Source organism: Piliocolobus tephrosceles, chromosome 11 (assembly GCF_002776525.5).
Source record: "Piliocolobus tephrosceles isolate RC106 chromosome 11, ASM277652v3, whole genome shotgun sequence".
Classification (NCBI taxonomy): Eukaryota; Metazoa; Chordata; class Mammalia; order Primates; family Cercopithecidae; genus Piliocolobus; species Piliocolobus tephrosceles.
The window spans coordinates 127,003,489-127,018,515 of NC_045444.1; the positions used below are offsets into that span (position 1 = coordinate 127,003,489).

A 15,027-nucleotide genomic window follows, 5' to 3' on the forward strand; every position below is an offset into this window, starting at 1 on the left:
AATCCTGGGACTCAGGGTCCTGCCCCAGCCTGCCAAGGCCAGCGGCATGGGCCCGCTTGCCCCCAGGGCCTGAGTGGGTCAGTCTTCCCCACGGAGGGTTTGCTTTACCCAGGGGTCGCCCCCGAGGTCCTGAACCTCCCAGGAATTTCTCCTGATGTGGCCGCGCAGATGCAAACACTTTGTTCCATGCCTCCAAGTCTCCTGTCCCGGCTCTTCCTCACACAAGCCCAGGCAGGGAGTGGGCTCCGCGGGTAGCCTGCCCCTGTGGCTGGAAGCCTGGCGTTCCCAGGCTCAGGGCTGGGAAGGGGGCAGCATGGAACGGGCCTCTGGCCACTCTAAGAAAGGTTCATCCAGGCACTGCCCGGCCAGGGTGCCCCTCCCGCCCCCCGCATGATGACACGCCTTCAGGGCGGGCCCAGCGTCTCAGGCCTTAGGGACTCAGGTCTGCCCCAGGACGGCTCTGAGGGTCCAGGCGCCTCCACCAGGGTCGGGACCCGGGAAGGAGCGTGGCCACACCACGGGGCGCGCGCCCGCAGGGCCCTCGACTTGCCTGTTTCCCGGGCCAGGGGACGGAGCTCCCCGCGCGCCCGCGCCCTCCCACGGGGCCTGGCGCTTTAAGAGACGCCCGATTTGCATGGCCCCGCCCCCCGAGTGACCGCCGGGCTGGATATTTAAACCGTGGCCCCAGGGGCGGGGCTGGCCCCGAACGCGGTCCCGCCCGGCGCTTTCCTCCGCGGAGCTGCGGAGAGAGCGCGGCCCGGCTGAACGGGCGCGGGACGCGGAGCCCCCGACGGTGCGGCCAGTGGGCGCGCCAGCGCTCCCCGCACCCCGCCCGGCCACCCCCGCGCGCAGCCTCGTCCCCCAGCGCCCTGCTCCGCCCGCGCCCCGTCCCGCCCGCACACCCCGCGATGCAGCTCGGCGTCGCCTGGCGGCTGCTGGTGGCCGCGGCCCTGGGGCTCGGGGCGCGCGGGGTGCGCGGCGCGGTGGCTCTCGCCGACTTCTACCCGTTCGGCGCCGAGCGCGGCGACGCCGTCACCCCCAAGCAGGACGACGGCGGCTCGGGGCTGCGGCCGCTCTCGGTGCCCTTTCCGTTCTTCGGCGCCGAGCACTCCGGACTCTACGTGAGTAACCCCGGGCTCGCGGGGCGCCCGGGAGGGGAGGGCGCTGCGCCCCGGCCGCTGCCCGCCGGGCCCGGACTCCCGCCGCCGCCGCCAGCCACTTGGCACCGGGCGGCCCGAGGTGGAATGAGGACAGCGCTTCCTCCCTCGGCGGCCAAGGCCGGACAGCGGCCCGCAGGAGAGGCGCGGGCGGGGCGAGGGCGGCAGCCGCCGGGCACCGAGGCGGGGGGAGTGGAGCGCGGCGCCCCAGCCCCTGCCAGACCTGCCGAGCGCGTCTCCCGGCGCCAGATCCCCAGGGGAGAGCGGGGGGCCCTGGTACTGCCCTGGTTTTCACACATGGCCATGTGGCCGTGGGCACGGGCTTCCCGGGCCTCAGTTTCCCAAGTGGGGCTCCTGGCCTGCGAAGGTTGCAGCCCCTCCTTGGGCCATTTCAGCCCCGCCCCCCGTGGACGCCAGTGCGGCCCAGGGCCAGGAGACTGGACCCCTTGCCCAGGCGCTGAGGGCAGGGCCTGCTTCTCCGCAGACCCTCCTAAGCGGGCTAGCAACAGACTTGCCCCTCTCTCCCCTCCTCTCCGCAGTCTGGGGTCTGGCCGCTCAGGCTCAGACCCTCCAAACAGGACTCCCAGTGGGACTCCTGGGGCCAGGGACTCATGACCGCAGTCTCAGCTCAGCTGAAGGAACAGGCCCGAGTGCCAGTTCTGTCTCCATGGCTCCCAGAGTGTGACCCTAGGCCAAGCCCTTATGGCCGCCCAGGGGATGAAATGCACCTGGTAACTGCATGGAGCACTTGCCCTGAGTAGGCCACCGTGCACTGGAACTTGGTGGTTTCCTGAAACATCCCAGATCATATCTAGAAAACTGCTGGGCCAGCCTCTAGTAGAGTCCCCTCCGGCTCCATCACCACTGCCACCTCCACCATCAGCCCTCCCACACCCTCGCCCACCTCCAGTCTCAAACCACTGCCAGCCACATCGCCTCTGCCATCTGTGCTGCCCAGAGTAACACCACCTGTACTGCCAACTCCACCATCAGCACCACCTCCTTCATCCCCACCAGCAGCAGCACTCCCTCCACCACCACCATCCCCATGGTCCCCAGCTTCCCGTCGTCACCATCCACATCCTCTGCATGGCTATCATCATCCGTCGCCGCCTCCACCCACAGGGCCTCCTCCACCACATGCCCTCCAGGGCACCTCCCACCCCACAACTCCCAACACCATCCACAGTGCCCACTGTGTTTCCACCACCTGCTCAGGAAGGCCTCCCCGCCTCGGTGGCAGCACTGGGTGACCTGACCGTGGTGGGAGGAGCAGCCATGCTGTCGATGCTACCCGCTGAAAGTCCCTCTGAACCAGGACTTGGACAGAGGAGCGGGACTGACTGCTGGAAGTACGAAGTGGGTAGGGCAGAACGGCACTCAGGGTTGGCCTGAGCTGGAGGAGGCCTGTCCACTTCAGGTATGGGACACTCACATTGGCACCATCCGAACAGAACTCAAAAGGCTCCTTAAGCATTTGGGCCAGGCTCAGCATTCCCGCCCAAAGTCACAGGTGAAAATATTATTAAAACGGTTAGCCCACTTAACAGCCTCACCGAAAACATCTACCCTTGCCAGAACAACTAGGGGAAACAGCTCTAACGTGGGAAGATCTGCTAGGAAAACAAGGGTTTCGTCAGAAATGAACCTTCTGGCTGCTAACAAAACATTCATCTCCATCAGAGCTTTTTCCTGAAACAAAGATATTATTTGAAAAACATTTGCTGATGTGGACGCAGTGCCTGCAGTGCACTTCACCTTTCTGTTTGCTTAGCAGGAAGGAAAATGGGATTCTTGAGGGTGCGTTGCCCAGGACACCTTGCCTGAAGTAACTGTGAGGGCTCTGTGGTCAAGGAGAGAGAGAGGAAGGGGTGTTTGGCAGCAGGTTAGGGCTGAAGCCAGGTGGAAAGAAGGGAGGCATTTGTTCTGAAGGAAGTGGACCTGACTGGGGCCTCCCACGCCCACCCAGGCCGAGCAGACCCTCTTCTGAGGCCCCTGGCTCTGGCCCTTGTCCAGCTCCAGTTAGTAGGGCATGGTGTCTGCTGGCCCTGGACTCAGACCCCCATGTCAGGCCCAGCCAGGACCTTCCAGCCCCCATCCCACTGCGGTGACCTCTGTGCTCCTCTGCCCCCAGCCTGTGGCTTGACCTAGAGTAGGCGTGTTGTCTGAATGAATGAGCGTGCCTCCCTCTGACACTGCCGGCAAGTCACAGGTAGAAATTAGAAGTGCTCTTGCATGAGATGGGTGCTTCTTCAGTCTTCATCAGAAATAGCACATGGATTATGGCCCTAGCAAGACAGCTCTGCCACACATGGAGCGGCCCCCTTTCCCGAAGGCACCCATCGTTTTGCTTCTTTCTCATGTCATAGTAGCTGTATGTGTGTGGTAAGTCGTAAGACTCTGAAAAGTGTTGAAAGTCCATTTTATTGCTGAGGTTCTACACACAAACAAAGATAATGCAGCCAAGGAGTGTGGCACGTTGAGGAGTGTGGCACGTTGAGGAGTGTGGCGTGCCGAGGAGTGTGGCGTGCCGAGGAGTGTGGGGCGCCGAGGAGTGTGGCGCGCTGCTGCTACCCTGCCATGCAGGAACTGCCAGCGTCTGCATTAAGACGGAGCTTGCGTGGTCCGTGGGGTCTGTGCAGGTAGAGTGGTTTCCTAGGGGCAGGTGCAGGTAATGAGAGAGGAAATCTTTCTGGTGCCCCCTGCACTGAAGCCCCTGGCTCCAAGCACTGCCCCCACCCACGGCATGGTCTTTAGAACATGGGAAGATCTCGGTTTCTTTGGTATCAGGACCCCTGACAGAGCCCTGAGCAGAGGCAGGGAGGATTTGAGGGTCGAGAGTGGGTGGTGCCCTGCAGAGCCCGCAGGCAAGAAGGAGGAATGCAGACAGTCAGCCTGATCCTGGCTGGTGCTGGCCAAACCCCTACTCTGCGTCCTGAGGCTTGGTGCCATACCCCAAGTCTGCTCGCTCTGGCTCTGCATGACATTCCCATCCGGGCACAATCCCGGTCCTACCCCTCCCAGAACACAGAGCCCAGGACAGCTGCTCTGGTGTGGGAGCTCACATGCAGCCTGTGACTTTTGCCTGGTCATTTCCTCCCTGAGCCTCTGTCTCCCTATCTGTGTGGTGAAGCTCCCCCATCAGATCGTACCTGTGACACACCCCATCACTGTCACGGTTGTGTGGTCACCAGCTCCAAGGCATCGGGAAAATCCACCCTGACCCACAGGGACTGTCTCAGCGGGACCGAGGCCTGCGCATGAGCGGATCTGGGAGAAGACGTGGGGAGAAATCACTGCCCTCTCTGCTCTTTTCTGAGCTCATGAAACACCCCAGCAAATGCAGGAGCCCCTTCGCTGGGAGGAGGGTCCTGGGCTGCCCCTCAGCCACCCTATTCACTGAGATTCCAGGGCTGGCTCACCCCCTGCTATGGGTTTAGCCAAGGTAGTCCTGCCCCTCATCAGCACCCCCTTCTTGATGATGCCTGGGTATGGCAGAAGCAGATGGAAGGGGATCCTGGGGAAGAGGGATGGGGCTGGAGTCAAGGAGGATGCTGGAGTGAGAGAGCCTGATGACTCCAAGTCAAGGCCATGAGCCCAGGACAGCTGTGATCTGCCTGGCCCTCATAGGCAGCCCCTGAGAGGATGGAGCAGGACAGTCATGCCCAGTGCAGATGGCTCAGAATGCAGATTCAGGGGTCTTCAGTCTGCTAAGTCCAGCTGCCTCCTTACTGTGCCACCCCAAACTCAGTGAGACCCAAACAGAAATCCTGCTTCCTCCCTGGCCCCCACCCATCTCCATGAATGAACCCCTGAGAGCCTCCCCGATGCCTCCTTCCTCTCCCTCACCCTCCACGTCAGCAGCGGCTCCGCCTACATCTCTATTTGGACCACTTCTCAGCTGTCCCCTTCCTGATGCAAGCTCCGTCCCCACTTGCCTGGACACCTGCAGCACCCCCTTGCTGACCTCCAGCTCCTGGCCTTTCCCTCCAGCCTGTCCTCCTCTGTGCAGAGTGGGCAAGGGAGCAGTACAAAACGCCAGTGGGATCCTGTCTCTCCTCGCCAGAATCCCCGCTACACTTCCCTGCCCCCGCCCCCCCCCTACTCAGACACTCCCCCAGCCCCACCCTCTGTGCTCACTGCAGCTTGTTGGTTCTGACCTCACCTGGGGTGCTCCTTAGTTTTCTTGTTTGGGATATACACCCCATGAAGGCAGGGACCACATCCATCCTCGTGCCACCATTCTGGTGGTGGGCTCAGAATAGGCCTCAGACCACAGCCTGGGGCTGTAGTGGTGGTTGTGCCCCTGTGAAGGCCTCTCTCTTCCACCCCTGCTGAGGCCAGAGGATGCATGCAGCAAAATGCCTGCACCCTGAGCAGTGAGTCCTCCTGTGCCACATCCACATGGTGGGCTCATGGTGGTGGCCACCAGCACATTTCTGCACCCTGTGTTCCCCAAAGCAGAAGCAGTCCCACCATCCCTGACAGGGTGAGTCTTAGCCTGGGGGTCAGCTTTTCCACACAGAGATGCAGGACCTGCACACTTCAGCCTCAGCCCATGGCTGGCTCTCTCCTAGGACCGGCCTGACCCATGGCCCAGGCACAGCTCTTGGAACACGGTAGTGTGGTAGGGGGTCCTGGCTGCATGCTGGGCCCCATAAGGAAAGTCTCTTGTCTGCACTGCCCCACCTCTGCAGGTGACCTGCTTAGAGAAGAGGCTCACAGGGAAGACAGGTCAGCTTGTGTGATACTGACATGAAGTGTTGTCTGTGACATTTCTGTGTGTGATGGGCCTTGAGAAGCCATAAGGCTGCACACAGGAACAGCAGTTTGTAAAGGTGACCAAAACAACATTGGTTATCATTTGTACTGCCCTCTACCTTCTAATATCTCTAGTTTCTGATGAGCCCTTTCTTGGCTGAGTGAGCTGGAGTAGGGCTGGAAGCCCCAGGGCTGGATAGGGCCAGGCTGTCCTATGTGAAGAAGGAGAGAGACTGATGCACGCATTGAAGGGAAGATCCTGGAGTGGGGATGAGCCTGGGGGTGAGACTGACCTCTGCCTGTAGCGCAAAATGGTCCCCACATCCCACCAGGGGAGCCATGAAGAAAGGAGGTGTGTGTAGGCAGTGGGCACAATGCTGATAAAATGGCAGTCTGAGCATTTGTTGTGGCTTCTTGTTCTGGCTTCCTGTGAAATCTTCAGCAAAACCCTTACCACACCTTAATGACTGTGGCCTTGATTCTCTTTCTTGTAAAAGCTAAAAAAAAAAAAAAAAAAAAAAAAGAAGTATAGTATTTATTTTTTTAAATCCAGCCTGACAAATCTCTTCCTTTTAATTAGAGTGTTTTAGACCATTTACATTTAATGTAATTATCCATATGGTTGAATTTTAACCTATCATCTTCCTATTTGTTACATCTGTTCTCTATAGTTTCTTTTGGATTTTTAAAAATGATTTCATATTATCTCTACTACTGACTTATTAGCTACACCTCTGATTTATTTTTTCGTGATTATTCTAGATGTAAAACACGTTTTTAACTTAATATAGTTTACCTTCAAATAACATTATACACTTTCAAATATGATATAATAACCTTATGACAGCGTACATCCATTTCCCGTCTGGCCCTCATGCTGTTGTTGTCATATATATTACTTTACACATGTTATAAACCCAATAATGCACGGTTAACTTTTTGTTTGTTTGTTTGAGATGGTGTCTCACTCTGTCGCCAGGTTGGAGTGCAGTGGCGTGATCTCGGCTCACTGCAACCTCCACTTCCCAGGTTCAAGCAATTCTCTGCCTCAGCCCCCTGAATAGCTGGGATTACAGGTGCCCACCACCACACCCAGCTAGTTTTTTTTTTTTAATTTTTAGGAGAGACGGGGTTTCACCATCTTGGCCAGGCTGGTCTTGAACTCCTGACCTTGTGATCCACCAATCTCAGCCTCCCAAAGTGCTGGGATTACAGACGTAGGCCACCATGCCTGGCCAATGGTTTTTTTCTTTAAACAGTTAATTATAATTTAAAGAGATTAAAAATTAGAAAGTCTTTTACATTTAACCATATATTTACTATGAAAGTCTTCATTTCTTTGTGTAGGTCCAGATTTCTTTTTTAAAAAAAAATTTTTATTTTTTAAAGTTTAGTTTAGTTTTGTTTTGTTTTTGTTTTGAGATGGAGTCTCACTTACTCTGTCATCCAGGCTAGAGTGCAGTGGCATGATCATGCAGCAGGCATGATCTAGAGTGCAGCAGGCATGATCTCGGCTCACTGCAACCTCTGCCTCCCGGGTTCAAATAATTCTCCTGCCTCAGCCTCCTGAGTACCTGGGACTACAGGCGCCCACCACCACGCCCAGCTAATTTTTGTATTTTTAGTAGAGATGAGGTTTCACCATGTTGGTTAGGCTGATCTGGAATTCCTGGCCTCAAGTGACCTGCCCACCTCAGCCTCCCAAAGCGCTAGGATTACAGACCTTACCCACCGTGGTTGGCACAGATTTCCATTTTTGTATCATTTTCCTTCTGCTTGAAGGACTTCCTCTAATGTTTCTTATAGTGTAGACCTGCTGGCATAAATTATCTCTGGTTTTTTAAAATCTGAAAATCTCTTTATCTTCATTTTTTGGAAGCTATCTCTGCTGGGTGGGTGTAGAATTCCAGATTGACTTTGGATTTTGTTTGTATTTTAAATCTTTTGAAGATGGTGCTCTGTTGTCTTCTGATTGGCATAGTTTCTAACAAGAAGTCTGCTGTCATTTCCATCTTTGTTCCTCTGTATATGCATCTTTTTTCTCTGATTGCTTTTAAGATTTTCTTTTTATCACTGCTTTTCAGCAATTTGGTTATTACCTGTATTGTTGTAGGGCTTTAAAAATATTTCTTCTGCTTGGTTTCATTAAGACTCATGATTTGTGAGTGTATAGTTTCCATGAAATTTGAAAAAAAATCTCGGCCATCTTTGAATATTTTTTCTGTCCTTTCTCTCCTCCCTTTTGAAGACTCAAATTGTATGTACATTAAACTTCTTACTGTTGTCCCAGAGCTCATTGAGAATGAGAATGAGGCTGTGTTATTTTTAAGTCTTTTTTCTCTGTCCTTCATTTTGGATATTTCTACTGTTATGTTTTCAAATTCACTGATTTTTTTTTCTACACAGTCTAACCTATTCATCCCATTCAGAGTATGTTTGTTTCATCTATTTCACTTTTTAGTCATATAAGTTCTATTTGGATCTTTTCTGCGTTTTTCATTTCTCTCCTCCTTATGTTGACATTTCCTTTTCTATCCTGGGCATATTTTTCATGTTTATAATAATTGCTTTAAAATTACTGTCTACTAATTTCAGCATGTACTTTTTAATACAATACTTGGATGATATATCTGTGAACAAAAGTGAAAAGAATGGTGAACAATTATTAAACTCCACGTATAGAGTTGTTTTGCACGGTGGTATGGGCTGGAAATGTTGAGGCTTTTGAACACATAGATTGAGAATGATGTGAGCTTCTCTTGAAGATAGGAGTTGCAGATATGGAAAGGAGGAAACGTCAAATAAAACCTGTGGCTTTGTGTTAGATTTGACTTGAACATATCAGTATAACCTCATAGCATTTATTTCCGTATATGTATTACAACAGGTGGGTGTGGACATAGGTATATACACCTGTGTGTCTACCTACATCCACAGTTCCTAGCTGTGTCCACTGAGATAAATGGAAGCAATAATACCTCAATAGCAAAGGGCACTTCCATGCTCAGATCTTGGCTGCTAAACACCAGTCTCCACTAAAAAGAACCAGTGTGCCTTGGAGATCCTAGGGTCGTGGCAAGAGAAGTATAAGATGAACCTGGAATATCTTGTCGTGCCATAAAGTAAGGAAGCACGAGAAGAAGGATGAAGATGGGTCAAAAGGACACAGAGGCCCTCCAGAAGGGGCCCCCACTGGCAGCGTTTGGGACAGTTGGAGCATTAAAACAAAGAATGATAGTAACAGATTCTAATCTGTTAAATAAAGGAGAAATCCATGGCTTCACACTGATATCAGTAAATAAATGATGAAACATATAATTGAGGGGAACACAGTATTGATAGCTTTGCATCATTGTTAAATTTCCTGCTGTGGGTGACTGTATATGCTTACATGAGAGAAGATCCTTGTTGATGGGAAATACTAAATGTTTACGGGGGCAAAGGGTCATGAGGTCTACAACTTATTCTCATGTCCTCCTGAGTTTTCGTTGATAAGGTGAAGCTAGAGCTTCTTGGCAGAGAAGTGGCCAGGTGGCCAAACCTCATTCTCCCAGGCAACCCCCACAGAAACTTGGTGCATTCATTCACTGTTGACTTACTCAGTACTTCATTTGTTCGTTCCTTCAGTCCAAAACCTTGATTGCACCCTTGCTCTGATTTAAGGAGACAGGAGAGCAGCCATGCGTCTTTGTTTAGTATTAAATTTAGTTACTTTTGTCTGTTTTGTTGGCCGTGCTGTCAAGCTTTCAGAACAGTGTGAGCTCCTAGAAGCTGCTCTGTAAATCATTGTTGTTCATCTTCTCATCGTTGGGATGATACATCCGTAATTCCATCATCCAAAAATGAGTGTTGTTAACATTTTGGTGAAGTTCTTCCTTTTCTGTTTTCAAGGATAGGGTTTTACAAAACAAACTTCGGGTTACCATCTCATATGGGTCTCTATTTTGCATATTTCTTTCAGTGTTACACCACGAGCATTTACCCGTGCCCTAACTTCTGTGAAACCATGCTTTTTCATGACAATGCAGGATTCCGTTCTGTGGCTGCACTGTGATTGGTTTAACCAGTCGCTAGTTATTGGCTCTGTGGTGTTTCAGAGTCTCCTGAATCAATGTGCGTCTGTCCTACCTGGGCCTTCGTGCAGGCCTCCCTCTCTTTCCCTCCCTTGCAATAAACTGTCCCATGTGGGCTCACTGGATCCAAGGCAGGGAGCTTTTCAGGGCACTTCCTGCTGTCCGCCACTGCCCAGAAGGGCATTCGCAGGTACACCCTGCCGTGGGTGAAGGCGGCTGTACCACCTGACTCACGGAGCACAGCCTGGAGGTGGTCGCTCCCCAGCTTTGACAGGTCTGGATCCTGTATGTCTCCAAAGCAGGCTTCCGTGCTGCTCCAGGGCTGCCTGGGGGCGTGGCAGGAATGCAGACCACCCAGGGCAGATCCCAAGTGGCGGAACACAGTCAGTGCCGTGACCAGGGGCTCCTGGAGCTGGCTCAGAGCCCCACTTGGGAAGCACGGCCCCTGCCTCCAAGGGCTGCTCATGGTGACCCAGGGCACTCCTAACCTCACCTACTCTGCAGGCTCTAGTCTCCTCCTGCCTCCTATTTACTGCGGAGGGGTGGCCGGGACAAGCCGTCTCCACAGGGTCCCAGCCAATAGTACTCCTTGCACTCCTTCTGCCCGTGAGCTTCTAGGTCAGACAGGGTGTCCTGGTGCTCTGATTGGTGGTGGGGGTGGGGGCTCCGGGCAGATCCAAGGGCAGGACAGGCTGGAGTGGTCTGGGCCTGGTCACACTGCTGCATGTCTGTGACCAGGCAGGTGGGAGCCCCAACCTGACTTCACCCCATTCATCGTCTATGGGGACCAGCCTCAATACCCAAGTGCCTCGGCATCCATTCCCTGGTTCTTTGCAAGGCAGGGCAAGTCATTCATTCAGCCAGCAGGTGTCAGTTGTTAGACACCGCTGTGTGCAGCCCCTGCCCTGCTCCCATGCTTGCCTGGGGCTCAGCACATGCTGAAGTCGCCTCTGGGCTCTGCGGACTGGTCAGGGAGCACCAAGTGGGAGCAGGACTGTGGCCAGCCCAGGCCCCTGACCCCAAAGCCTCCACACAGGAGGGCAGCCCAGGATCACACTGTCCTCTGAGCTTGTCCAGGAGCTTGTCAAGGGTCAGGCACAGCCTCTTGGGCCCTTGAACCCACCTTTCAGCAAACATTTCCTGCCATCAGCTCTGGTGTGTGTTGGAGGCAGCAAGGTGGAGCAGGCAAGGCAGCCTTGGAGGCTCACTGGGGGCAGGACATGGGGATGGGGCTGGGGTCCCAGAGGAGTGACAGGGGTCCCCATGAGTAAGACTCTCAGGTATGTGGGGAGTGGGGGACAGACCAGGCTTGCATTTCGAGATTGCATCTCTGACAGTGGTGGCTGCAGGGGACAGTGGCCCAGTGGCCACTGCAGAGATGCAGGGTGACTGCGAGGAGGCCCCTCCCTCTGAGGTGTGGACAGACTGAAGGCAGCAAGATCTCAAGAGGCCAAGAAGCAGTGGCCCAGGCTGGCGACGGATGGAAAGGGTGGGTATAGACACCCAGAGAGTGTGGGGTCACTGCCCCCAGGCCAGGCACGCCCTGGCGCCTCTGGGGGATTGGGCCGTGGCCTTGCTGACCATAGGGACTGGCGGAGCACCTGGCCAAGGTGGGAAGCAAGTGAGGCAAGGAGAGGGAGGCAGGAGCTACTGTCAACACATGGAAGCAGAGGGGCTGGTGGAGAGGGAGATTCTGTAAGGACAGCAAGAGGGACAGGGCATGAGAAGGGGCATGGGGGCAAGGGGCATGGCCCCATGGAGACAGGGAAGCCAAAAGACCGAGGACCTCAGCTGCAGGAGAGAGAGGACAGGGCATCAGCACTCTCCTGGGAACCCTCCCTTCCTCCTTCCCTGTCTGGGTGCTGAATGCAGCTCAGATGTCCCCTCCTCCAGGAAGTCTCCCTGGCTGTCCCTGGCGGTAGCTCTCTTCCCTCCCACTGGAACACCCCCTTGGGTGACTGCTTCCGTCCCATGTGTGTTTCCCTGGAGGCCCAGCCCAGTAATGCCCTTGGTGGCTGAGCCAGGGTCCAGCCTCCTTCCCTTCAGGGCTGGCGTGCGGCCGCTCAGCGGGAGACCATCCCCTTCAGCTCCAGAGGCCCTGCCCATCCCCCCCGCCCCCTGCCACCCCAGGACGCCAGCCCCCACTGCACTGTGCTTGTGGGAGGAATCCTAATTGCCTAGAAAGCTGCCAGGAAATAAAAGACATGCCTACATTTTTCAAAACAAGCTTCTAAAACACCTCGGGGCTGTGCTGTTTCACTCTTGGCAGAGGAGTCAAAGCCGGGAACCGCAGCACCGCCTTTGTGATCTAACGTTTGCAGAGCCAGGGTGCTGCTTCCTGGCTCCTGGGGCCCTCGGAAGTCTCTTGGGTCCCTGGCTCCCCTCCAGGCCCACCCTGCCCTGCTCAGAGCAGCCCCTCGGCTCAGGTCGGGGGAGCAGGCTGTTGCATATTGGCATTTTCAGCCCGAGGTCACCTCCCCAGCCGAGACTCCCCAGAAGCTTCAGCTCTTTCCTGCTTTCATCCAAGTCGGAAATGCCACTGGAGCGTGTCTCTGTGCTTCCTCCTGAGCCAGCAGAGGGTCAGCCCTGTCCTGCAGGAAAGGCATGGGTGCCCGAGGGCAGGAGAGCCCTGAGTGCCAGTGGCCAGCCCCATCTCCCATGGAGGAGAGCGTGGAGCCTCCTCCAAGTCCCCAAGTCACTGCAGCTGCAGGTTCCATGTGGCCTGGGGCCTCCCCAGGGTAGCAGCTGACCAGCAGCCCAAGAATCTCGGCCTGCTCAGAGGGGTCAGAGTGGCTCCTTCATGGCAAGGCCACTGTGAGGCTGGCTGGCCTTAACCACAGCCTGAGAGAGGGGGGTGAGGACGGGGCGTGGGGCGCTCACCGGGGTGCCCGCCATGCTCAGCTGTGTCCAACGCAGAGCTTTTTCCAGGCGGCCTGTGTGTGAGCCCCGCCCAGGACCTTTGTCACCCACCTGGGACTATGACGTCCATATGGCAGTCTTGTTTTTCTCAGTAGCCGGTGCTTGACTGGGAGGAGAGCGATGCCAGCACTGATCCAGGGCCTGGGCTCCAGGCTGCAGGCAGAGCCATGACCCCAAAGGAGACCAGAGGGTGGCCACGGGGAGGCCCTAGACGACGGGATCTGGGGGGCTGGGGTGCTGGAGGACGCAGCCAGGGCCTGCTGCAGCATCTCTACCCTGCAGACCCAGAACAAGCACACCGCCCTCCCTCCCGGCCTGGGGGTGGCAGGTCTCCTGGGTCTCCTTGTACTTGGAGTGGTTACATTTCTGCAAGTGTCCCAGTGGTGCTGGGCAGGCCTGCCAGGCTGGCTTCAGGCCCCAGACCCCAGCAGACAAACACTGACCCTCAGCAGGTGTCTGAGATGCCAGCGCTGGGCAGCCTGCTGGCATTCCCGCCCCTGAAGTCAGGACAAGGGACTAAACCCGCACTGTTCCTCTACGAGTGCTCAGGTCCACACCTAGCCATGAACGGGGGCATCAGCTGGCAGAAGGGCTAATCCTTTCTCCTTGTTTTCCATGTTTGTGTGGCATGTTTTACAAGGCGCTATTGCAAGTAGGCAAAAAACAATAATAAAATTGTCACTTTTCGGGAAGTAGCATTTTCCCAGCCCTGAAGAAGGAGAGGGACCCCAGTGCTGGGGAGAGAGGGGTTGCTGCATGGCCCCCTGCCCTGCTTCTAGCTCCTGGGCCCTCTGGCCTGGGCCTTGCCCACTACCCGCCCTCCGCCGCACATTGGGACGTCCACATCTGGAGAAAGGAAGTCCCACGGGCCCTTGCCCTGTACTGCGGTGCTGGCGCTGCCCTGTCCTGGCAGAGGAAGGGCCACAGCTTGTTCTGCCTCCTCCCTGGCTCAGCGCCCAGCGGGGAGGGCAGCAGCTGTCTGGGGTGGGGAGGGACGAAAGCTGGAGCAGGGCTGCGGCGGGTGGGCCCCTGCCTCTGCACACCACATACCTGCAGGCTGGGCTCCCACTTCAAAGGCCGGCAGAAAACTCAGGACGGCAGCTCAGGAGCCAAGCAGGGAGTGGGGCCAGCTAAGGGAGAGTGTGCGGGGTGCAGTGAGGGGCAGAGCAGGGAGGTCCCCCACACCAGGCAGGTGGCCCAGCCCCAGGGACCTCAGCCACAGCGGCCTCCTGCCCCCAGTGCTTCTCCCCCAACCCAGAGGTACCACTTGTCACTTCTAACCCTTAGCTCTTTTTTCCAAAACACGTGCCAAAAAGGGTACAAAACAAACGTGCAAAAAAAGAGCAAACGTAACGCAAACCCTGGTGGGCCCACCGGCAGGCCAAGAGCAGACGCTGCCACCGCCCCACCCTGCACCGCCGCCCCAGGCAGCCCCTCCGGCCTGTGAAAGCGCCTTCTCACACCCGCTTTTTCCCTCCCTGGTGTTTTTAGGGTGGCGGATCCGCATCTCTGGTGGCGGTGTCACTCCATTATCCCCTCTGTGTCATTGTATGAGAAGATCACCGGTTCTTTGTTTACAGTGGGTGCACATTTGGGGCTGCTATTGTTGTTTTAAGTGAATTTTTCCAGCCTTATTGAGACCAAATTGACAGACAAAATTGTGTGATTTAATATACCTACACATTGTGAAATGACGACCACAATCCCGTGAATCTACACATCCATCAGCACGGTTACCATTTGTGTGTGTGCATGTGTGTGATGAGAACACTTAAGATTACTCTCTTAGCAAATTCCAAGTAAACGAGGCAGTACTGTTAACTACAGTCGCCATGCGTTACATGGAGACCCCAGAACTTACTCATCCTATCTGACTGAAGGTTTGCACCCTCCAATCAACATTTCCCCATTTCCCACCCCAGCCCCTGGCAACCATCCTTCTACTCTCTGATTTTATGGACTCAACTTAATTTTAATTTTATTTATTTTATTTTAGAGACAGGGTCTCACTCTGTCACCAGGCTGGAGTGCAGTGTCCTGAGCCTAGCTCATTGTAACCTCGAACTCATGGGCTCCAGTGATCCTCCCACTTCAGCCACACCCCACTCCGCCCCATC

General features: G+C 55.3%; 1 protein-coding gene across 1 annotated transcript in view; it reads left to right on the forward strand.

Annotated features, from left to right (window-relative positions):
• Positions 1 to 908: 908 nt before the first annotated feature.
• The window catches only part of SNED1 (sushi, nidogen and EGF like domains 1), an 81,736-nt gene continuing 67,617 nt past the window's right edge, over positions 909 to 15,027 (forward strand). The window contains exon 1 of the mRNA XM_026449075.2: positions 909 to 1,121. Within this exon, the coding sequence (XP_026304860.1) occupies positions 909 to 1,121 (213 nt within the window). The remainder of the gene's footprint in view (positions 1,122 to 15,027) is intronic.